General features: G+C 40.7%; 2 protein-coding genes across 3 annotated transcripts in view; one reads left to right on the top strand and one right to left on the bottom strand.

The window, feature by feature from the left end:
- Nucleotides 1-1038: 1038 nt before the first annotated feature.
- On the top strand, nt 1039-15989 carry LOC139367871 (MKKS centrosomal shuttling protein). Of its 2 annotated transcripts, XR_011626891.1 has the most exons (8): nt 1039-2132; nt 3481-3685; nt 3889-4076; nt 9261-9371; nt 13013-13225; nt 13523-13659; nt 13917-15042; nt 15106-15989. XR_011626891.1 is itself a non-coding variant. In XM_071106219.1 (6 exons), the coding sequence occupies exons 1-6, from the start codon at nt 1329-1331 to the stop codon at nt 14074-14076; spliced, it is 2115 nt and encodes a 704-aa protein (XP_070962320.1). In that variant the 5' UTR covers nt 1039-1328; the 3' UTR covers nt 14077-15614. The 2 variants fall into 2 exon arrangements, 1 of the variants encoding a protein (XP_070962320.1); XM_071106219.1 differs by having other exon boundaries at nt 13013-13659; nt 13917-15614.
- LOC139367872 (3-oxo-5-alpha-steroid 4-dehydrogenase 2-like) overlaps nt 15499-26022 on the bottom strand; it is an 87389-nt gene continuing 76865 nt past the window's right edge. Inside the window, exon 5 of the mRNA XM_071106220.1 lies at nt 15499-15565. Within this exon, the coding sequence (XP_070962321.1) occupies nt 15499-15565 (67 nt within the window). The remainder of the gene's footprint in view (nt 15566-26022) is intronic.

Below are 26022 nucleotides of genomic sequence, written 5' to 3'. Positions count from 1 at the left end.
AGATGAATAAAAAACAACGTTAGTCCACTTGTTTTAAAGGTGTCTTTCCACTTACCTTGACAACAACCTTGTGAGGAGCCATTCTTGTTGAGTCTAGTAGTAACTACGACCAGGAAACAAACATGTAACGTTAATATTCTTTACATTTGCCCACACCATATCCTTTCATAAACATGACAATGTGACCTGATGGAGAACCACGAAGTAACCTAACTGCGGCTTTTTGCTTGAGTCACAATAGCTAGCATACATTAGATATCCAGCTATGGAAAAACTGATAGTAATTGCAATTGTTATTTTACCAGATTACTGTAGATGTTACTGTTGCGTTTCGGGGGCAGTGAGTATTGTAGCTACACGTTAGGTACAAAACTTTTATTGTTGAACAAGAAAACGATGTGCACGCTAAGCAGCTAAACTAGATAGCTTGCAAGCCGTGTTTGTTGTATTTACCGTAGCTAACAAGCAAGAAACCGACTGTTATTAAATCATCTGACTTCAGGACGAGCTGTAACGTTAACTAGCTACGTAGCTGCATAACAACTTATTTTCCACTAGTTACCACAGCCACAAAGTAAAAATGGGCTTTAATCGTTAAAAAAATACACTAAAACAAAGGTTATGGTTAGCATTGTAGTTAAGTTTCAGGTTAGGGTTAGTTTTAAAATCAGATAAAAAAAATTATTAATTGTAGAAATAGACGGGGTTTTAGACCTAATTATGACTTTGTGGCTGTGGTAACTAGGGACGACGATTTTCCGCCGACTGTTTTTGAAAATGTATCACGTGACTTAAGGGCGGGGTCGTCATAGAAACGGTTTAGCTGGCCAACAGAAGCCTTTGTTTCTCATCCAATAACCTCCAGGAAAAAATACACATTTCACCATAGACAACGAATATAATCATGAATATACTATTATAAAACACATTTCACCGTGCATAGGTACAATCATTTCTGGGGTAATCGGATTTAATCAACGTAATATAATATATTGTAATCAGGTATTTTTCAATATGCCTAAAACTAACAGCTGTCAGATTTTCGACTGCAGAACAATCAAATACAGGAGCGTACTGTTGCTGTTTCGCAACTCTAAAATGTGAGTTAAATGTGTTTAAAGACAGAACAAGTCTATGGGTATATTTAGCAATATCAAAGGGTGTACTAAACATTTGTAATCGAGTAAAAATCACACCCGAATTTATCAGGGAATGTGTGATATGATAGAATGTAGCTAACACTGGCTAGCCAAATGAAAATGAATTTGGAGGGCTTCTCGTCTTGTGTCTTCAGCTCCAATGATTTGTGCATGAAAGAATAAGTAACTATGTCTCGAGTTACCAAGAAAGCGTCATCTGTCTGTACAGACAGCCCACTGAGTATAAGTGAAGTCTGTCGGAAGATGACACTGATGAGGCAGATCCTCACCTCTTGTTTCGGACCCAATGGCAGACTGAAGCAAGTCCATAACAACGTTGGTGGACACGTCCTGACCACCTCCACCTCTACATCCCTACTTCAAGCTGTTTCCTCATCGGAGCCGTTACTCAAACTTATAACTGCCTCCATCCTAAACCACCTGTCTCGGTTCAGTGACTGTGGTCTGTACACTGGCATCCTCTGTTTTTCCCTCATTGACCATGTTCAGAAGTCAGGCTTGAGACCAAGTGTTGCGATCAAAATCAACAAACATCTATTGGAGGTTTGCACCAGTTTCCTCAACCAGGAGGACTGTGGCTGTAAAGTGAATGTCGATTTCAACAGCTGCCAGAGCTTGGTGACACTAGCCAGGAGTGTCATCTCTAGCAAACCTGCCTGTGTGTTGACTGAGGGTGAACAACAACATATCAGCACGTTGGCTGTCCATGCCTTTCTACTGACTGTCCCCTGTGGTGACACCCCGAGCTCCCCAGACAGAGTCCGTCTTGGTAGGACTGTGACTGTCTCCATCGAGGGACAGTTTGTGCTAGATTCTGCAGTGTTTCCAGGTCTGCTGGTGAATGTCCCAGACATGCAGCTTCACCCCACAGACTCGGAGAGAACCAGACGGGGGCCCGGTCCCTTCCGACTAGCCCTGTTCACGGTGTCTCTCTCAGGGGATCTATCTGAGTTCGGGGAGGGGTCCCTGGAGGTAATGGTATACCTTACTTTTGCCACTAAATGCAATATTTTAGTAACCTCAAAGATAAATGTACAGCAACAGCAGGGTAGCCTAGTGGTTAGAGCATAAAGGCCGCAGGTAGCCTAGTGGTTAGAGTGTAGGGGCGGCAGGTAGCCTAGTGGTTAGAGGGGGGAGGCAGGTAGCCTAGTGGTTAGAGTGTAGGGGCGGCAGGTAGTCTAGTGGTTAGAGTGTAGGGGCGGCAGGTAGCCTAGTGGTTAGAGGGGGGAGGCAGGTAGCCTAGTGGTTAGAGTGTAGGAACGGCAGGTAGTCTAGTGGTTAGAGCGTAGGAGCGGCAGTTAGCCTAGTGGTTAGAGCGTAGGGGCGGCAGGGTAGCCTAGTGGTTAGAGTGTAGGGGCGGCAGGTAGCCTAGTGGTTAGAGTGTAAGGGCGGCAGGGTAGCCTAGTGGTTAGAGTGTAGGGGCGGCAGGTAGCCTAGTGGTTAGAGCGTAGGGGCGGCAGGTAGCCTAGTGGTTAGAGCGTAGGGGCGGCAGGTAGCCTAGTGGTTAGAGCTTAGGGACGACAGGTAGCCTAGTGGTTAGAGTGTAGGGGCGGCAGGTAGCCTAGTGGTTAGAGTGTAAGGGCGGCAGGGTAGCCTAGTGGTTAGAGTGTAGGGGCGGCAGGGTAGCCTAGTGGTTAGAGCGTGGGGGCGGCAGGTAGCCTAGTGGTTAGAGTGTAGGGGCGGCAGGTAGCCTAGTGGTTAGAGTGTAGGGGCGGCAGGTAGCCTAGTGGTTAGAGTGTAGGGGCGGCAGGTAGCCTAGTGGTTAGAGTGTAGGGGCGGCAGGTAGCCTAGTGGTTAGAGTGTAGGGGCGGCAGGTAGCCTAGTGGTTAGAGTGTAGGGGCGGCAGGTAGCCTAGTGGTTAGAGTGTAGGGGAGGCAGGTAGCCTAGTGGTTAGAGTGTAGGGACGGCAGGTAGCCTAGTGGTTAGAGTGTAGGGGCGGCAGGTAGCCTAGTGGTTAGAGTGTAGGGGCGGCAGGTAGCCTAGTGGTTAGAGTGTAGGGGCGGCAGGTAGCCTAGTGGTTAGAGTGTAGGGGCGGCAGGTAGCCTAGTGGTTAGAGTGTAGGGGCGGCAGGGTAGCCTAGTGGTTAGAGCGTAGGAGCAGCAGGCAGTTAACCCACTGTTCCTAGGCCGTCATTGTAAATAAGAATTTGTTCTTAACGGACTTGCCTAGTTAAATAAAGGTACAATAAATACAATATCGTCAAGGTTTTTATTCAATAACGCATTTTAAACATGAATGTTTTCTTTGTCTGTCAATGTAATATCCATGTATTGCAAAGTCTATAACTGCCATGTGGGTGTTGTTATTAAACTCTTCAAAGGTGCACAGTGGAGCCCCTGACCCAGAAGACCTAATCCTGGATGAGTTACTGAAGCTGGGAGAGCAGGCAGTTACAGACCAGGTGGAGGTGTTTATGTGTCAGAGAGTAATACACCCTGTACTGCAGCATTACCTCCGGAGGCACGGGGTCTTGGTCGTAGAGAGACTCGGCATTGCACTCATCCAGCCCATTGTTCAAATGACAGGTAATGTAATATAGTGTACTTATCAGTAATGCTTTACCCAGCATAGATATATTAGTATTTTGTAGTAGGTAGGTTAGTGCGGAGAATAAAATACATTTAGGGGCCTAGTTTCTATTTTGTTATAATACATGGGTTTTTATATATAAATATAAATCCTACTAGATTCGAGAAAGCACTGGTTTTCACCTGTCCCACTGTTCCAGGTGCTCAGGCAGTGGCATTGTACCAGACCCCTATCCCTCCTGAGGCCTATGGCCAGGTGAAAGGCTGCTGTGTCAGGACCGTTGGATCCAGAGAGATGCTGCATCTCCTTCCACCTCGGGAACCAGCACCAGCTGTCTGCACTATGGTCCTCTGCCACAGGAACGACACCATGCTCAACGAACTGAAGGTAAACGAGACTGAGCCTATTGTGTAACAGAGATAAGAACGGGAAGTAAGCTCACTCCACCGCTAGCTTGAAATGTTGCCAATGTCGGTGTGATAGAATTGGAGGCGTGCTGACCCTGGTTTAAGCCCATTCAGAGGCTTGTTCAGGAAGGCAACGCTAAGGTAGCACCCTTTACATATGCTCAATGAACTGCAGTTAGACACACTGACACCCTTTACATATGCTCAATGAACTGTAGGTAGACACACTGACACCCTTTACATATGCTCAATGAACTGTAGGTAGACACACTGACACCCTTTACATATGCTCAATGAACTGCAGTTAGACACACTGACACCCTTTACATATGCTCAATGAACTGTAGGTAGACACACTGACACCCTTTACATATGCTCAATGAACTGCAGTTAGACACACTGACACCCTTTACATATGCTCAATGAACTGCAGTTAGACACACTGACACCCTTTACATATGCTCAATGAACTGTAGGTAGACACACTGACACCCTTTACATATGCTCAATGAACTGTAGGTAGACACACTGACACCCTTTACATATGCTCAATGAACTGCAGTTAGACACACTGACACCCTTTACATATGCTCAATGAACTGTAGGTAGACACACTGACACCCTTTACATATGCTCAATGAACTGCAGTTAGACACACTGACACCCTTTACATATGCTCAATGAACTGTAGGTAGACACACTGACACCCTTTACATATGCTCAATGAACTGTAGGTAGACACACTGACACCCTTTACATATGCTCAATGAACTGCAGTTAGACACACTGACACCCGTTACATATGCTCAATGAACTGCAGTTAGACACACTGACACCCTTTACATATGCTCAATGAACTGTAGGTAGACACACTGACACCCTTTACATATGCTCAATGAACTGTAGGTAGACACACTGACACCCTTTACATATGCTCAATGAACTGCAGTTAGACACACTGACACCCTTTACATATGCTCAATGAACTGTAGGTAGACACACTGACACCCTTTACATATGCTCAATGAACTGCAGTTAGACACACTGACACCCTTTACATATGCTCAATGAACTGCAGTTAGACACACTGACACCCTTTACATATGCTCAATGAACTGTAGGTAGACACACTGACACCCTTTACATATGCTCAATGAACTGTAGGTAGACACACTGACACCCTTTACATATGCTCAATGAACTGTAGGTAGACACACTGACACCCTTTACATATGCTCAATGAACTGCAGTTAGACACACTGACACCCTTTACATATGCTCAATGAACTGTAGGTAGACACACTGACACCCTTTACATATGCTCAATGAACTGTAGGTAGACACACTGACACCCTTTACATATGCTCAATGAACTGCAGTTAGACACACTGACACCCTTTACATATGCTCAATGAACTGTAGGTAGACACACTGACACCCTTTACATATGCTCAATGAACTGTAGGTAGACACACTGACACCCTTTACATATGCTCAATGAACTGTAGGTAGACACACTGACACCCTTTACATATGCTCAATGAACTGTAGGTAGACACACTGACACCCTTTACATATGCTCAATGAACTGTAGGTAGACACACTGACACCCTTTACATATGCTCAATGAACTGTAGGTAGACACACTGACACCCTTTACATATGCTCAATGAACTGTAGGTAGACACACTGACACCCTTTACATATGCTCAATGAACTGTAGGTAGGAACACTGACACCCTTTACATATGCTCAATGAACTGCAGTTAGACACACTGACACCCTTTACATATGCTCAATGAACTGTAGGTAGACACACTGACACCCTTTACATATGCTCAATGAACTGTAGGTAGACACACTGACACCCTTTACATATGCTCAATGAACTGTAGGTAGACACACTGACACCCTTTACATATGCTCAATGAACTGTAGGTAGACACACTGACACCCTTTACATATGCTCAATGAACTGTAGGTAGACACACTGACACCCTTTACATATGCTCAATGAACTGCAGTTAGACACACTGACACCCTTTACATATGCTCAATGAACTGTAGGTAGACACACTGACACCCTTTACATATGCTCAATGAACTGCAGTTAGACACACTGACACCCTTTACATATGCTCAATGAACTGTAGGTAGACACACTGACACCCTTTACATATGCTCAATGAACTGTAGGTAGACACACTGACACCCTTTACATATGCTCAATGAACTGCAGTTAGACACACTGACACCCTTTACATATGCTCAATGAACTGCAGTTAGACACACTGACACCCTTTACATATGCTCAATGAACTGTAGGTAGACACACTGACACCCTTTACATATGCTCAATGAACTGTAGGTAGACACACTGACACCCTTTACATATGCTCAATGAACTGCAGTTAGACACACTGACACCCTTTACATATGCTCAATGAACTGTAGGTAGACACACTGACACCCTTTACATATGCTCAATGAACTGCAGTTAGACACACTGACACCCTTTACATATGCTCAATGAACTGCAGTTAGACACACTGACACCCTTTACATATGCTCAATGAACTGTAGGTAGACACACTGACACCCTTTACATATGCTCAATGAACTGCAGTTAGACACACTGACACCCTTTACATATGCTCAATGAACTGTAGGTAGACACACTGACACCCTTTACATATGCTCAATGAACTGCAGTTAGACACACTGACACCCTTTACATATGCTCAATGAACTGTAGGTAGACACACTGACACCCTTTACATATGCTCAATGAACTGCAGTTAGACACACTGACACCCTTTACATATGCTCAATGAACTGTAGGTAGACACACTGACACCCTTTACATATGCTCAATGAACTGCAGTTAGACACACTGACACCCTTTACATATGCTCAATGAACTGTAGGTAGACACACTGACACCCTTTACATATGCTCAATGAACTGTAGGTAGACACACTGACACCCTTTACATATGCTCAATGAACTGTAGGTAGACACACTGACACCCTTTACATATGCTCAATGAACTGCAGTTAGACACACTGACACCCTTTACATATGCTCAATGAACTGTAGGTAGACACACTGACACCCTTTACATATGCTCAATGAACTGTAGGTAGACACACTGACACCCTTTACATATGCTCAATGAACTGCAGTTAGACACACTGACACCCTTTACATATGCTCAATGAACTGCAGTTAGACACACTGACACCCTTTACATATGCTCAATGAACTGCAGTTAGACACACTGACACCCTTTACATATGCTCAATGAACTGTAGGTAGACACACTGACACCCTTTACATATGCTCAATGAACTGTAGGTAGACACACTGACACCCTTTACATATGCTCAATGAACTGCAGTTAGACACACTGACACCCTTTACATATGCTCAATGAACTGCAGTTAGACACACTGACACCCTTTACATATGCTCAATGAACTGTAGGTAGACACACTGACACCCTTTACATATGCTCAATGAACTGTAGGTAGACACACTGACACCCTTTACATATGCTCAATGAACTGCAGTTAGACACACTGACACCCTTTACATATGCTCAATGAACTGTAGGTAGACACACTGACACCCTTTACATATGCTCAATGAACTGCAGTTAGACACACTGACACCCTTTACATATGCTCAATGAACTGCAGTTAGACACACTGACACCCTTTACATATGCTCAATGAACTGTAGGTAGACACACTGACACCCTTTACATATGCTCAATGAACTGCAGTTAGACACACTGACACCCTTTACATATGCTCAATGAACTGTAGGTAGACACACTGACACCCTTTACATATGCTCAATGAACTGCAGTTAGACACACTGACACCCTTTACATATGCTCAATGAACTGTAGGTAGACACACTGACACCCTTTACATATGCTCAATGAACTGCAGTTAGACACACTGACACCCTTTACATATGCTCAATGAACTGTAGGTAGACACACTGACACCCTTTACATATGCTCAATGAACTGCAGTTAGACACACTGACACCCTTTACATATGCTCAATGAACTGTAGGTAGACACACTGACACCCTTTACATATGCTCAATGAACTGTAGGTAGACACACTGACACCCTTTACATATGCTCAATGAACTGTAGGTAGACACACTGACACCCTTTACATATGCTCAATGAACTGCAGTTAGACACACTGACACCCTTTACATATGCTCAATGAACTGTAGGTAGACACACTGACACCCTTTACATATGCTCAATGAACTGTAGGTAGACACACTGACACCCTTTACATATGCTCAATGAACTGCAGTTAGACACACTGACACCCTTTACATATGCTCAATGAACTGCAGTTAGACACACTGACACCCTTTACATATGCTCAATGAACTGCAGTTAGACACACTGACACCCTTTACATATGCTCAATGAACTGTAGGTAGACACACTGACACCCTTTACATATGCTCAATGAACTTTAGGTAGACACACTGACACCCTTTACATATGCTCAATGAACTGTAGGTAGACACACTGACACCCTTTACATATGCTCAATGAACTGTAGGTAGACACACTGACACCCTTTACATATGCTCAATGAACTGTAGGTAGACACACTGACACCCTTTACATATGCTCAATGAACTGTAGGTAGACACACTGACACCCTTTACATATGCTCAATGAACTGTAGGTAGGAACACTGACACCCTTTACATATGCTCAATGAACTGCAGTTAGACACACTGACACCCTTTACATATGCTCAATGAACTGCAGTTAGACACACTGACACCCTTTACATATGCTCAATGAACTGCAGTTAGACACACTGACACCCTTTACATATGCTCAATGAACTGCAGTTAGACACACTGACACCCTTTACATATGCTCAATGAACTGTAGGTAGACACACTGACACCCTTTACATATGCTCAATTAGTCAAATAATAACAGTCTACCTATACTCTGAATGTAATCCAAGCCTGTCTTAGAAGTGTAATCTAGTTCCTCTCATTGTTTAGTTAATGTTAGGACGTTGCTAAATGTTTTTCTCGGGAGGCAATGATTTTTTGTTTTGATCTGTTGTTATTCTGCGTCTCCGTGGTTGTGATGTTCCAGGCTGCGTGTCAGAGGGCAGAGCATGTGTTGAGGCTGACCCTGAGAGACCCAGTAGCTCTGCTGGGAGGAGGATGCACTGAGACACACATGGCAGCCTACATCAGTAACAAGGTCGGTACAGTGGTGGCTCCTTTAAAAGTTGAGTCATGCTGCGGCAGACGGCGCGGGCTGCTGCAGCATTCTGTGGCACGTTATCTAATTGTCAGCCATGTTTTACGTTAATGCAAGTTAGTGCTAGTTCTGACCACCAGAGGGCATCTCTGAGGAGCATTTGATAGTTTTCCATATTGGCAGTATTAAAAAATGTAAAACCTTTTTTTTGCATTAACATAGTATATGGGATTGATTTTAAGAAATGTGTCTTAATGAATTAGATTAATATCATGGTGTTTCTATTATTGGTCAGAGCGTTGGACTAGTAACCGGAAGGTTGCAAGTTCAAACCCCCCGAGCTGACAAGGTACAAATCTGTCATTCTGCCCCTCAACAAGGCAGTTAACCCCACTGTTCCTTGGCCGTCATTGAAAATAAGAATTTGTTCTTAACTGACTTGCCTAGTTAAATAAAGGTAAAATAAATACAATATCCTAGTTGAATAAAGGTTAAAAATAAAAATGTAATAGATAGAATATAAAATATTGTGCTGTTCAACATGACGTTTGGGAGTAGGCTACACTATAAGAGGATTGGAGGATTCCAAATTAATATCTAAGGGTCATAACATTTCCACACCCTAAATTGTAGTGTAACCAATACTCATTTAATCTATGGTAGGCCTACGGTATATATCATTTTTAAAAATTCAATGACCTGTTGGGGCGGTAAGCAAATTGGAGTGTATATACTGTACTCGATACCATCTACTGCATCTTGCCATCTTGATGTAATGTATCACTAGCCACTTTAAACAATGCCACTTTATATAATGTTTTCATACCCTACATTACTCATCTCATATGTATATACTGTACTCTATACCATCTACTGCATCTTGCCTATGCCGCTCTGTACCATCACTCATTCATATATCTTTATGTACATACTCTTTATCCCTTTACACTTGTGTGTATAAAGTAGTTGTTGTGGAATTGTTAGGTTAGATTACTCGTGGGTTATTACTGCATTGTCGGAACTAGAAGCACAAGCATTTCGCTACACTCGCATTAACATCTGCTAACCATGTGTATGTGACCAATAACATCTGCTAACTATGTGTATGTGACCAATAACATCTGCTAACTATGTGTATATGACCAATAACATCTGCTAACTATGTGTATGTGACCAATAACATCTGCTAACCATGTGTATATGACCAATAACATCTGCTAACCATGTGTATGTGACCATTAACATCTGCTAACCATGTGTACATGACCAATAACATCTGCTAACTATGTGTATGTGACCATTAACATCTGCTAACTATGTGTATATGACCATTAACATCTGCTAACTATGTGTATGTGACCAATAACATCTGCTAACCATGTGTATGTGACCATTAACATCTGCTAACCATGTGTACATGACCATTAACATCTGCTAACTATGTGTATGTGACCATTAACATCTGCTAACCATGTGTATGTGACCATTAACATCTGCTAACTATGTGTATGTGACCATTAACATCTGCTAACTATGTGTTAACATCTGCTAACTATGTGTATATGACCATTAACATCTGCTAACTATGTGTATGTGACCAATAACATCTGCTAACCATTAACATCTGCTAACTATGTGTATGTGACCATTAACATCTGCTAACCATGTGTACATGACCAATAACATCTGCTAACTATGTGTATATGACCATTAACATCTGCTAACTATGTGTATGTGACCATTAACATCTGCTAACTATGTGTATGTGACTAATAACATCTTCTAACTATGTGTATGTGACCAATAACATCTGCTAACTATGTGTATGTGACCATTAACATCTGCTAACTATGTGTATGTGACCATTAACATCTGCTAACTATGTGTATATGACCAATAACATCTGCTAACTATGTGTATGTGACAAATACATTGATTTGATTTTGAAGTTAAGTTCTTCCAGAAATAAATTATTCTAAATAACAAACTGGTTTCATTTACAAATTAGAAAGAATGTCTCACCCCATGTTCAAGAATCTCCTTTCTCTCACTTACTCTAGGTTAACTGAAAACGAAATCTCCAGAATATAGTTACTTCTTAACAATGCGATTATTATTAATTAATTTAGAATTATATAAAATCCTCTTAGATATTCTCACAGATCCTAACGGAAAATGGCCCTTAGATATTCATTTAGAATCCTCCAATCATCTAAATGTAATTATTGGCAGCTAATTGGACAAGAGGAATACCCCATAATGACTCAATACCCCATAATGACTCAATACCCCATAATGACTCGATACCCCATAATGACTCAATACCCCATAATGACTCAATACCCCCATAATGACACAATACCCCATAATGACTCAATACCCCATAATGACTCAATACCCCATAATGACACAGTACCCCATAATGACTCAATACCCCCATAATGACTCAATACCCCATAATGACTCAATACCCCATAATGACTCAATACCCCATAATGACTCCATACCCCATAATGACTCCATACCCCATAATGACTCAATACCCCATAATGACTCAATACCCCATAATGACACCATACCCCATAATGACACCATACCCCATAATGACTCAATACCCCATAATGACTCAATACCCCATAATGACTCCATACCCCATAATGACTCAATACCCCATAATGACTCCATACCCCATAATGACTCCATACCCCATAATGACTCCATACCCCATAATGACACAGTACCCCATAATGACTCAGTACCCCATAATGACTCAATACCCCATAATGACTCAATACCCCATAATGACTCCATACCCCATAATGACTCAATACCCCATAATGACTCAATACCCCATAATGACTCAGTACCCCATAATGACTCAATACCCCATAATGACTCAATACCCCATAATGACTCAATACCCCATAATGACTCCATACCCCATAATGACACCATACCCCGTAATGACTCAATACCCCATAATGACTCTTAATGACAAAGAAAAAATAGGTTTTTAGAAAATAAATGTTTCCTAATCTTTCTTATATTTCTCAGGATAGACACTAAAGAACAAACTTCCTTTACATTTTTTTTGTGTGGGGGGGTGGACTATCTGTTATTCAATGTGTTTATATGGGCTAATAGCAGTAAGGCCAAATACACAATTTTTCATCAAATAATTGTTAAAAAAAATAATAATAATAAATGCTGGGATACTTCAAGGGGTTTTTAAAATTCAAAATCAACTGGCTAATTGATCCATGACCTTCTTAAAACAATTCCATATAGCTTAGTACACCCCCCCCCCCCCCATACTGCTCAATGACACTGATCCAGATATACTCATATTTATGACTGATTTCATGTGGTCCAGATATACTCAGTGTTGTTGTTGTATGTCCTCTGAATAAACAAGCTTTACGTTCAGATATACTCATATGTGGCTCAATTTGTAGAGCATGGAGCTTACAACGTCAAGGGTTCGATTCCTGCTGTGGCTACCCACTGAAAAATACATTCACGAACCATTTAAGTTGCTTTGGATCAAAGGGTCTGGTAAATGGCGTATATAGTTATATTGTTATATTGTATTTGCTGATTTTTAAATGATTGAAATCTAATGTTATCTAATCCCGTCACAGGGCACTACTGAAGCAATGGAGGCAGCGTTATCCCTGGGAGTCTCCCAGTCTCAGTACCTACTGGGACTGAACGGGTTCTGCTCCTCCCTGGAGGCTGTAGCCTTGGCCCTGGTGCACGATGGAGAAACCGGCCTCGTAGACCTCAGCTACGCCCACCACTGGTCTGTGCCCCAGGGAGAGGCTGTTCATTCGGGTACTGTGCTCCAGGGAGAGGCTGTTCATTCGGGTACTGTGCTCCAGGGAGAGGCTATTCATTCGGGTACTGTGCCCCAGGGAGAGGCTGTTCATTCGGGTACTGTGCCCCAGGGAGAGGCTGTTCATTCGGGTACTGTGCCCCAGGGAGAGGCTGTTCATTCGGGTACTGTGCCCCAGGGAGAGGCTGTTCATTCGGGTACTGTGCTCCAGGGAGAGGCTGTTCATTCGGGTACTGTGCCCCAGGGAGAGGCTGTTCATTCGGGTACTGTGCTCCAGGGAGAGGCTGTTCATTCGGGTACTGTGCCCCAGGGAGAGGCTGTTCATTCGGGTACTGTGCCCCAGGGAGAGGCACTCCAGCGGGGTGATGGAGATGAGGTTCCAGCCACCTGTGGCTGTGGCCTGGTGGAGAGGAGCGCCAGGCCTGGGCTGGAGTGGACCCCCCTCAACACCAGGTACCCACCATAGATCCATGAATACGTTGTTGGGCGTTGTATGTGATGTATGTTATTGTATGTTGTTGTATGTAGAAGAGGATGTGTGTTGTTGTTGTATGTTATTGTATGTGATGAATGTTATTGTATGTAGAAGAGGATTTGTGTTGTATTTTATTGTATGTAGAAGAGGATGTGTGTTGTATGTGATGTATGTTATTGTATGTAGAAGAGGATGTGTGTATGTCCTCTGAATAAACAAGCTTTACGTTCACCAGGTACCCTTCACGTCCTGCCCCCCTGGTTGTGGGTAAGGCCACTCCCCCTCAGCTCAGGGTGCTGGACTCCTTCACAGCCAAACTCAATGCTCTGCAGGTTGCCGTGGAAATGGCTAATCTGGTACTGGACATTAGATACGTCATCCAAGATGTCAACTGACACCAACATCTCAATTCAAAGGGGCTTTATTGGCATGGAATGTGTTTACATTGAAATAAACTGTAAACAAAACAATGACAATCAGCTTTTAACAGTAAACATTACACACAACACTTTCAAGAGAATAACAACGTTTAAAACATGATATTACTAGCGGTTGTAAAAAAAAATCTAGTATAACATTTAAAATGTTACATAAGCTAGGTGTCGTGACAATGTGCAAATAGTAGACTGTACGAATGACAGGGGTGGGAATGAATAGGCAGATAGATGTAGGTTTTATTAGATTGTTGTTTCTGACCCACTGGCCGACCTTTTCTTGTGGCAGCAGGTCACACATCTACTGTGATGGCGTGACTGCGATATTTTTGCCTAACAGATACAGGAGTTTGTCAAATTATATGTGTTCAAATTCTTTGCGGGTTTGTGTAATTTTGAGGGAAATATGTGTCTCTAATATGGTCGTACATTTGGCAGGAGGTTAGGAAGTGCAGCTCAGTTTCCACCTCATTTTGTGGGCGGTGAGCACATAGCTTGTCTTCTCTTGAAAGCCAGGTCTGCCTTCGGTGGCCTTTCTAAATAGTAAGGCTCACTGAGTCTGTACATAGTCAAAGATTTTAATTTTAGTTCAGTCACAGTGGTCAGGTATTCTGCCACTGAGTACTCTCTGTGTAGGGCCAAATAGCATTCTAGTTTGCTCTGGTTTTTTGTTAATTCTTTCCAATGTGTCAAGTAATTATTTTTTTGTTTTTCTCATGATTTGATTGGGTCTAATTGTGTTGCTGTCCTGGGGCTCTGTGGGGTCTGTTTGTGAACAGAGCCCCAGGACCAGCCGTTCTCTAGGTTAATCTCCTTGCAGGTGAGGGCTTTGTGCTACTGTCTATATGTAGATATCTAGGCTATGATCTCTACTGTCTATATGTAGATATCTAGGTAGATCTCTACTGTCTATATGTAGATATCTAGGTAAATCTCTACTGTCTATATGTAGATATCTAGGTAGATCTCTGTCTATATGTAGATATCTAGGTAGATCTCTACTGTCTATATGTAGATATCTAGGTAGATCTCTACTGTCTATATGTAGATATCTAGCTAGATCTATACTGTCTATATGTAGATATCTAGGTAGATAAATACTGTCTATATGAAGATATCAGCTAGATCTCTCTGTCTATATGTAGATATCTAGCTAGATAAATACTGTCTATATGTAGATCTCTACTGTCTATATGCAGGTCATCTGATCATATCTGGACTTTGTCCCAAATGGCACACTATTCCCAACATAAAGTAATGCACTACGTTTGAACAGAGGACCATATGGGGAATAGGATGCTGTTTGGAATGCAAGCCCGATCTAAAGAGCTTGTTTGGGGTCTCCCAGTCCTATGGTTGGAATGCAGGAGCTTCATCTGTTCTTTAGAAGATGAATGGAATCAGAGCTTTCCGTGACCTGGGGTAGTCATGGAATGTCTCATGGTAGTACCTGTGACAGAGGGGGAGAGGACAAGGATCATGAATAAATGTACACTCCCAGATTTTGTCTAATGTCTACTATAAGTTTAGCCTGGTCCTCCATTCTGACCTCGTCTTTTCACGTCATTGTGTAGCGAAACCCAATGTAAGCTTGCGAGACCAGGATGGGCGTACAAGGCCCCCATAGGTTGGTCAAGCATCAACAACTAGGTAGATCTCTACAGTCCAAATGTAGATATCTAGGTTATGTCATCGAAATCAAATTAAAGTTCATTTGTCACGAATACAACAGGTGTACACCTTAAAATGAAATCCTTACTTATAAGCCCTTAACCAACAATGCAGTTAAGAAAATATCCCCCCCCCCCAAAAAAAAATGTAAAAGTAAGAGATAAGAAAAACAAATAATTAAAGAGTAGCAGTAAATAACAATAGCAGGGCTATATACAGGGGATACCGGTACAGAGTCAATGTGGAGGCTATATACAGGGGATACCGGTACAGAGTCAATGTGGAGGCTATATACAGGGGATACCGGTACAGAGTCAATGTGGAGGCTATATACAGGGGGTACCGGTACAGAGTCAATGTGGAGGCTATATACAGGGGGTACCAGTACAGAGTCAATGTGGAGGCTATATACAGGGTGTTACGGTACAGAGTCAATGTGGAGGCTATATACAGGGGGTACCGGTACAGAGTCAATGTGGAGGCTATATACAGGGGGTACCGGTACAGAGTCAATGTGGAGGCTATATACAGGGGGTACCGGTACAGAGTCAATGTGGAGGCTATATACAGGGGGTACCGGTACAGAGTCAATGTGGAGGCTATATACAGGGGGTACCGGTACAGAGTCAATGTGGAGGTTATATACAGGGGGTACCGGTACAGAGTCAATGTGGAGGCTATATACAGGGGATACCGGTACAGAGTCAATGTGGAGGTTATATACAGGGGGTACCAGTACAGAGTCAATGTGGAGGCTATATACAAGGGGTACCAGTACAGAGTCAATGTGGAGGTTATATACAGGGGGGTACCGGTACAGAGTCAATGTGGAGACTATATACAGGGTATTACGGTACAGAGTCAATGTGGAGGTTATATACAGGGGGTACCGGTACAGAGTCAATGTGGAGGCTATATACAGGGGGTACCGGTACAGAGTCAATGTGGAGGCTATATACAGGGGGTACCGGTACAGAGTCAATGTGGAGGCTATATACAGGGGGTACCGGTACAGAGTCAATGTGGAGGTTATATACAGGGTATTATGGTACAGAGTCAATGTGGAGGCTATATACAGGGTGTTACGGTACAGAGTCAATGTGGAGGTTATATACAGGGGGTACCGGTACAGAGTCAATGTGGAGGCTATATACAGGGTGTTACGGTACAGAGTCAATGTGGAGGCTATATACAGGGGGTACCGGTACAGAGTCAATGTGGAGGCTATACACAGGGGGTACCGGTACAGAGTCAATGTGGAGGCTTTATACAGGGGGTACCGGTACAGAGTCAATGTGGAGACTATATACAGGGTGTTACGGTACAGGGTCAATGTGGAGGCTATATACAGGGCTTTACGGTACAGAGTCAATGTGGAGACTATATACAGGGTATTACGGTACAGAGTCAATGTGGAGGCTATATACAGGGGGTACCGGTATAGAGTCAATGTGGAGGCTATATACAGGGGGTACCGGTACAGAGTCAATGTGGAGGCTAAATACAGGGTGTTACGGTACAGAGTCAATGTGGAGGCTATATACAGGAGGTACCGGTACAGATTCAATGTGGAGGCTATATACAGGGTGTTACGGTACAGAGTCAATGTGGAGGCTATATACAGGGTGTTACGGTACAGAGTCAATGTAGAGGCTATATACAGGGTGTTACAGTACACAATTTCAGTGGGTCAGAAGTTTACATACACTAAGTTGACTGTGCCATCACAAAGCCCTGACCTCAATCCTATAGAAAATTTGTGGGCAGAACTGAAAAAGCGTGTGCGATCAAGGAGGCCTACAAACCTGACTCAGTTACACCAGCTCTGTCAGGAAGAATGGGCCATAATTCACCCAACTTATTGTGGGAAGCTTGTGGAAGGCTACCCGAAACGTTTGACCCAAGTTAAACAATTTAAAGGCAATGCTGCCGAATACTAATTGAGTATATGTAAACTTCTGACCCACTGGGAATGTGATGAAAGAAATAAAAGCTGAAATAAATAATTTTCTCTCTACTATTATTCTGACATTTCACATTCTTAAAATAAAGTGGTGATCCTAACTGACCTAAAACAGGGAATGTTTACTCTGATTATATGTCAGGAATTGTGAAAAACTGAGTTTAAATATATTTGGTAAAGGTGTATGTAAACTTCCCACTTCAACTGTACATGTAGGTAGAGTTATTAAAGTGACTGTTATTATCTATATATATATATATATATATATATAGAGAGAGAGAGAGTAGCAGCAGCGTAGAAGAGGGTAGGGCATTGCTGGGTAGCCATTTGATTAGGTGTTCTGGAGTCTTATGACTGGGAGTAGAAGCTGTTCAGAAGCCTCTTGGACCTAGACTTACACCGGGGAGGGAAAATGGCTAATTGGGCCCAATTTGGACATTTTCACTTAGGGGTGTACTCACTTTTGTTGCCAGCAGTTTAGACATTAATGACTGTGTTGAGTTATTTTGAGGGAACAGCAAATTTACACTGTTATACAAGCTGTACACTCACTACTTGTAGCAAAGTGTCATTTCTTCAGTGTTGTCACATGAAAAGATACTCTCAAATATTTACAAAAATGTGAGGGGTGTACTCACTTTTGTGATATACTGTATATGCAAAGGCCCACGCCCAGAGTCTGCTGTTCTGTCCTGCCGATAGAGTGTATAACCCGCCAGCTGTATGTTCTTAATGTCGTCGTTCAGCCACGAATCAGTGAAACATAAGATATTACAGTTTTTAATGTCCTGCTGGTAGGACATACGTGCTTTCAGTTCATCCCATTTATTTTCCAGCGATTGAACGTTACCGAGCAGGACGGAAGGCAAAGGCGGATTAGCCACTCGTCTCCTGAACCTCACAAGGCACCCTGATCTTTTCCCGCAAAATCTCAGTTTCCTTCTCCAGGAAATGCTGGGGATCTGGGCCTGGTCGGATGTCTGTAGTACCTCCCACCCGTCTCTTAGTCTAATCTGAGGTGAGTAATCGCAGTTCTGATGTCCAGAAGCTCTTTTCGGTCATAAGAGACGATAGCAGCAACATGATGTACAAAATAGTGTGGTTGGTTAAGAGCCGATAAGATCGCAGCCAGATCTCTACTGTCTATATGTAGATATCTAGGTAGGTCTCTATTGTCTATATGTAGATATCTAGGTAGATCTCTACTGTCTATATGTAGATATCTAGGTAGATCCCTACTGTCTATATGTAGATGTCTATATGTAGATATCTAGTTAGATCTCTATTGTCTATATGTAGATATCTAGGTAGATCTCTACCGTCTATATGTAGATATCTAGGTAGGTCTCTATTGTCTATATGTAGATATCTAGGTAGATCTCTACTGTCTATATGTAGATATCTAGGTAGATCTCTACTGTCTATATGTAGATATCTAGGTAGATCCCTACTGTCTATATGTAGATATCTAGGTAGATCTCTACGGGCCAAATGTAGATATCTAGGTAGATCCCTACTGTCTATATGTAGATATCTAGGTAGATCTATATTGTCTATATGTAGATATCTAGGTAGGTCTCTATTGTCTATATGTAGATATCTAGGTAGATCTCTACTGTCTATATGTAGATATCTAGGTAGATCTCTACTGTCTATATGTAGATATCTAGGTAGATCTCTACTGTCTATATGTAGATATCTAGGTAGGTCTCTATTGTCTATATGTAGATATCTAGGTAGATCTCTACTGTCTATATGTAGATATCTAGGTAGATCTCTACTGTCTATATGTAGATATCTAGGTAGATCCCTACTGTCTATATGTAGATATCTAGGTAGATCTCTACTGTCTATATGTAGATATCTAGGTAGATCCCTACTGTCTATATGTAGATATCTAGGTAGATCTATATTGTCTATATGTAGATATCTAGGTAGGTCTCTACTGTCTATATGTAGATATCTAGGTAGATCTCTACTGTCTATATGTAGATATCTAGGTAGATCTCTACTGTCTATATGTAGATATCTAGGTAGATCTCTACTGTCTATATGTAGATATCTAGGTAGGTCTCTACTGTCTATATGTAGATATCTAGGTAGATCTCTACTGTCTATATGTAGATATCTAGGTAGGTCTCTACTGTCTATATGTAGATATCTAGGTAGGTCTCTACTGTCTATATGTAGATATCTAGGTAGATCTCTACCGTCTATATGTAGATATCTAGGTAGGTCTCTACTGTCTATATGTAGATATCTAGGTAGATCTCTACCGTCTATATGTAGATATCTAGGTAGATCTCTACCGTCTATATGTAGATATCTAGGTAGATCTCTACCGTCTATATGTAGATATCTAGGTAGGTCTCTACTGTCTATATGTAGATATCTAGGTAGGTCTCTACTGTCTATATGTAGATATCTAGGTAGATCTCTACTGTCTATATGTAGATATCTAGGTAGATCTCTACTGTCTATATGTAGATATCTAGGTAGGTCTCTACTGTCTATATGTAGATATCTAGGTAGATCCCTACTGTCTATATGTAGATATCTAGGTAGATCTCTACTGTCTATATGTAGATATCTAGGTAGGTCTCTACTGTCTATATGTAGATATCTAGGTAGGTCTCTACTGTCTATATGTAGATATCTAGGTAGATCCCTACTGTCTATATGTAGATATCTAGGTAGGTCTCTACTGTCTATATGTAGATATCTAGGTAGGTCTCTACTGTCTATATGTAGATATCTAGGTAGATCCCTACTGTCTATATGTAGATATCTAGGTAGATCTCTGTCTATATGTAGATATCTAGGTAGATCCCTACTGTCTATATGTAGATATCTAGGTAGGTCTCTACTGTCTATATGTAGATATCTAGGTAGGTCTCTACTGTCTATATGTAGATATCTAGGTAGATCTCTACTGTCTATATGTAGATATCTAGGTAGGTCTCTACTGTCTATATGTAGATATCTAGGTAGGTCTCTACTGTCTATATGTAGATATCTAGGTAGATCTCTACTGTCTATATGTAGATATCTAGGTAGGTCTCTACTGTCTATATGTAGATATCTAGGTAGGTCTCTACTGTCTATATGTAGATATCTAGGTAGATCTCTACTGTCTATATGTAGATATCTAGGTAGGTCTCTACTGTCTATATGTAGATATCTAGGTAGATCTCTACTGTCTATATGTAGATATCTAGGTAGATCTCTGTCTATATGTAGATATCTAGGTAGGTCTCTACTGTCTATATGTAGATATCTAGGTAGATCTCTACTGTCTATATGTAGATATCTAGGTAGATCTCTACTGTCTATATGTAGATATCTAGGTAGGTCTCTACTGTCTATATGTAGATATCTAGGTAGGTCTCTATCTGTAGATATCTAGGTAGGTCTCTCTGTCTATATGTAGATCTCTACTGTCTATATGTAGATATCTAGGTAGATCTCTACCGTCTATATGTAGATATCTAGGTAGATCTCTACTGTCTATATGTAGATATCTAGGTAGATCTCTACTGTCTATATGTAGATATCTAGGTAGATCTCTACTGTCTATATGTAGATATCTAGGTAGGTCTCTACTGTCTATATGTAGATATCTAGGTAGGTCTCTACTGTCTATATGTAGATATCTAGGTAGATCTCTACTGTCTATATGTAGATATCTAGGTAGATCTCTACTGTCTATATGTAGATATCTAGGTAGATCTCTACTGTCTATATGTAGATATCTAGGTAGATCTCTACTGTCTATATGTAGATATCTAGGTAGATCTCTACTGTCTATATGTAGATATCTAGGTAGATCTCTACTGTCTATATGTAGATATCTAGGTAGGTCTCTACTGTCTATATGTAGATATCTAGGTAGATCTCTACTGTCTATATGTAGATATCTAGGTAGGTCTCTACTGTCTATATGTAGATATCTAGGTAGATCTCTACTGTCTATATGTAGATATCTAGGTAGGTCTCTACTGTCTATATGTAGATATCTAGGTAGATCTCTACTGTCTATATGTAGATATCTAGGTAGATCTCTACTGTCTATATGTAGATATCTAGGTAGATCTCTACTGTCTATATGTAGATATCTAGGTAGGTCTCTACTGTCTACATGTAGATATCTAGGTAGATCTCTAGGTAGGTCTCTACTGTCTATATGTAGATATCTAGGTAGGTCTCTACTGTCTATATGTAGATATCTAGGTAGATCTCTACCGTCTATATGTAGATATCTAGGTAGGTCTCTACTGTCTATATGTAGATATCTAGGTAGATCTCTACTGTCTATATGTAGATATCTAGGTAGATCTATATGTAGATATCTACTGTCTATATGTAGATATCTAGGTAGGTCTCTACTGTCTATATGTAGATATCTATATGTAGATATCTAGGTAGATCTCTACTGTCTATATGTAGATATCTAGGTAGATCTATATGTAGATATCTACTGTCTATATGTAGATATCTAGGTAGGTCTCTACTGTCTACATGTAGATATCTAGGTAGATCTCTACTGTCTATATGTAGATATCTAGGTAGGTCTCTACTGTCTATATGTAGATATCTAGGTAGGTCTCTACTGTCTATATGTAGATATCTAGGTAGATCTCTACCGTCTATATGTAGATATCTAGGTAGGTCTCTACTGTCTATATGTAGATATCTAGGTAGGTCTCTACTGTCTATATGTAGATATCTAGGTAGATCTCTACTGTCTATATGTAGATATCTAGGTAGATCTCTACTCGTCTATATGTAGATATCTAGGTAGGTCTCTACTGTCTATATGTAGATATCTAGGTAGGTCTCTACTGTCTATATGTAGATATCTAGGTAGATCTCTACTGTCTATATGTAGATATCTAGGTAGATCCCTACTGTCTATATGTAGATATCTAGGTAGATCTCTACTGTCTATATGTAGATATCTAGGTAGATCCCTACTGTCTATATGTAGATATCTAGGTAGATCTATATTGTCTATATGTAGATATCTAGGTAGGTCTCTACTGTCTATATGTAGATATCTAGGTAGATCTCTACTGTCTATATGTAGATATCTAGGTAGATCTCTACTGTCTATATGTAGATATCTAGGTAGATCTCTACCGTCTATATGTAGATATCTAGGTAGGTCTCTACTGTCTATATGTAGATATCTAGGTAGATCTCTACTGTCTATATGTAGATATCTAGGTAGGTCTCTACTGTCTATATGTAGATATCTAGGTAGGTCTCTACTGTCTATATGTAGATATCTAGGTAGATCTCTACCGTCTATATGTAGATATCTAGGTAGGTCTCTACTGTCTATATGTAGATATCTAGGTAGATCTCTACCGTCTATATGTAGATATCTAGGTAGATCTCTAGGTAGGTCTCTACTGTCTATATGTACTAGGTAGATCTATATAGATCTCTACTGTAGATATCTAGGTAGGTCTCTACTGTCTATATGTAGATATCTAGGTAGGTCTCTACTGTCTATATGTAGATATCTAGGTAGTCTATATGTAGATATCTAGGTAGATCTACTGTCTATATGTAGATATCTAGGTAGGTCTCTATGTCTATATGTAGATATCTAGGTAGATGTCTATATGTAGATATCTAGGTAGATCTACTGTCTATATGTAGATATCTAGGTAGATCTCTACTGTCTATATGTAGATATCTAGGTAGGTCTCTACTGTCTATATGTAGATATCTAGGTAGATCCCTACTGTCTATATGTAGATATCTAGGTAGATCTCTACTGTTTATATGTAGATATCTAGGTAGGTCTCTACTGTCTATATGTAGATATCTAGGTAGATCCCTACTGTCTCTACTGTCTATATGTAGATATCTAGGTAGATCCCTACTGTCTATATGTAGATATCTAGGTAGGTCTCTACTGTCTATATGTAGATATCTAGGTAGATCTCTGTCTATATGTAGATATCTAGGTAGATCCCTACTGTCTATATGTAGATATCTAGGTAGGTCTCTACTGTCTATATGTAGATATCTAGGTAGGTCTCTACTGTCTATATGTAGATATCTAGGTAGATCTCTACTGTCTATATGTAGATATCTAGGTAGATCTCTACTGTCTATATGTAGATATCTAGGTAGGTCTCTACTGTCTATATGTAGATATCTAGGTAGATCTCTACTGTCTATATGTAGATATCTAGGTAGGTCTCTACTGTCTATATGTAGATATCTAGGTAGGTCTCTACTGTCTATATGTAGATATCTAGGTAGATCTCTACTGTCTATATGTAGATATCTAGGTAGGTCTCTACTGTCTATATGTAGATATCTAGGTAGATCTCTACTGTCTATATGTAGATATCTAGGTAGATCTCTGTCTATATGTAGATATCTAGGTAGGTCTCTACTGTCTATATGTAGATATCTAGGTAGATCTCTACTGTCTATATGTAGATATCTAGGTAGATCTCTGTCTATATGTAGATATCTAGGTAGGTCTCTACTGTCTATATGTAGATCTCTACCGTCTATCTGTAGATATCTAGGTAGGTCTCTCTGTCTATATGTAGATATCTAGGTAGATCTCTACTGTCTATATGTAGATATCTAGGTAGATCTCTGTCTATATGTAGATATCTAGGTAGATCTCTACTGTCTATATGTAGATATCTAGGTAGCTCTCTACTGTCTATATGTAGATATCTAGGTAGATCTCTACTGTCTATATGTAGATATCTAGGTAGATCTCTACTGTCTATATGTAGATATCTAGGTAGGTCTCTACTGTCTATATGTAGATCTCTACCGTCTATCTGTAGATATCTAGGTAGATCTCTACTGTCTATATGTAGATATCTAGGTAGATCTCTGTCTATATGTAGATATCTAGGTAGATCTCTACTGTCTATATGTAGATATCTAGGTAGATCTCTACTGTCTATATGTAGATATCTAGGTAGGTCTCTACTGTCTATATGTAGATATCTAGGTAGGTCTCTACTGTCTATATGTAGATATCTAGGTAGATCTCTACTGTCTATATGTAGATATCTAGGTAGGTCTCTACTGTCTATATGTAGATATCTAGGTAGATCTCTACTGTCTATATGTAGATATCTAGGTAGATCTCTACTGTCTATATGTAGATATCTAGGTAGATCTCTACTGTCTATATGTAGATATCTAGGTAGGTCTCTACTGTCTATATGTAGATATCTAGGTAGATCTCTACTGTCTATATGTAGATATCTAGGTAGATCTATATTGTCTATATGTAGATATCTAGGTAGATCTCTACTGTCTATATGTAGATATCTAGGTAGATCTCTACCGTCTATATGTAGATATCTAGGTAGATCTCTACTGTCTATATGTAGATATCTAGGTAGATCTCTACCGTCTATGTGTAGATATCTAGGTAGATCTCTACCGTCTATCTACAGCTAATTTGATCATATCTGGACTTCGTCCCAAATGGCACACTATTCCTTACATAAAGTACTGCACTACGTTTGACCAGAGGACCACATATTGAATAGGGTGCTATTTGTAATGCTATAACCTGTGTAGATTATGGTGCTGTAGCCTGTATAGATTATGGTGCTGTAGCCTGTATAGATTATGGTGCCATAACCTGTATAGATTATTTTGCTGTAGCCTGTATAGATTATGGTGCTGTAGCCTGTATAGATTATGGTGCTGTAGCCTGTATAGATTATGGTGCTGTAGCCTGTATAGATTATGGTGCTCTAGTGTTAGAGCCTGTATAGATTATGGTGCTGTAGCCTGTATAGATTATGGTGCTCTAGTGTTAGAGCCTGTATAGATTATGGTGCTCTAGTGTTAGAGCCTGTATAGATTATGGTGCTGTAACCTGTATAGATTATGGTGCTGTAACCTGTATAGATTATGGTGCTGTAGCCTGTATAGATTATGGTGCTGTAGCCTGTATAGATTATGGTGCTGTAGCCTGTATAGATTATGGTGCTGTAGCCTGTATAGATTATGGTGATCGAGTGTTAGAGCCTGTATAGATTATGGTGCTGTAGCCTGTATAGATTAGGGTGCTGTAGTCTGTATAGATTATGGTGCTGTTGCCTGTATAGATTATGGTGATCTAGTGTTAGAGCCTGTATAGATTACGTTGCTGTAGCCTTTGTAGATCATGGTGATGTGACCTGTAAAGATTATGTTGCTGTAGTCTGTATAGATTATGGTGCTGTAGCCTGTGTAGATTACGTTGTTGTAGCCTTTGTAGATCATGG

This window comes from Oncorhynchus clarkii, chromosome 16 (genome assembly GCF_045791955.1).
Source record: "Oncorhynchus clarkii lewisi isolate Uvic-CL-2024 chromosome 16, UVic_Ocla_1.0, whole genome shotgun sequence".
NCBI lineage: Eukaryota > Metazoa > Chordata > Actinopteri > Salmoniformes > Salmonidae > Oncorhynchus > Oncorhynchus clarkii.
The sequence above is the reverse complement of the archived record's forward strand: the minus strand, read 5'-3'. Positions and strand labels throughout refer to the sequence as shown.

Excerpts from the sequence above, each read along its gene's own strand:
- LOC139367871 (XM_071106219.1), top strand. The coding sequence starts at position 1,329 with ATGTCTCGAGTTACCAAGAAAGCGTCATCTGTCTGTACAGACAGCCCA. Across the intron at positions 2,133-3,480 it reads TCGGGGAGGGGTCCCTGGAG|GTGCACAGTGGAGCCCCTGA; the intron begins GTAATGGTATAC and ends AACTCTTCAAAG. Across the intron at positions 4,077-9,260 it reads CCATGCTCAACGAACTGAAG|GCTGCGTGTCAGAGGGCAGA; the intron begins GTAAACGAGACT and ends GTGATGTTCCAG.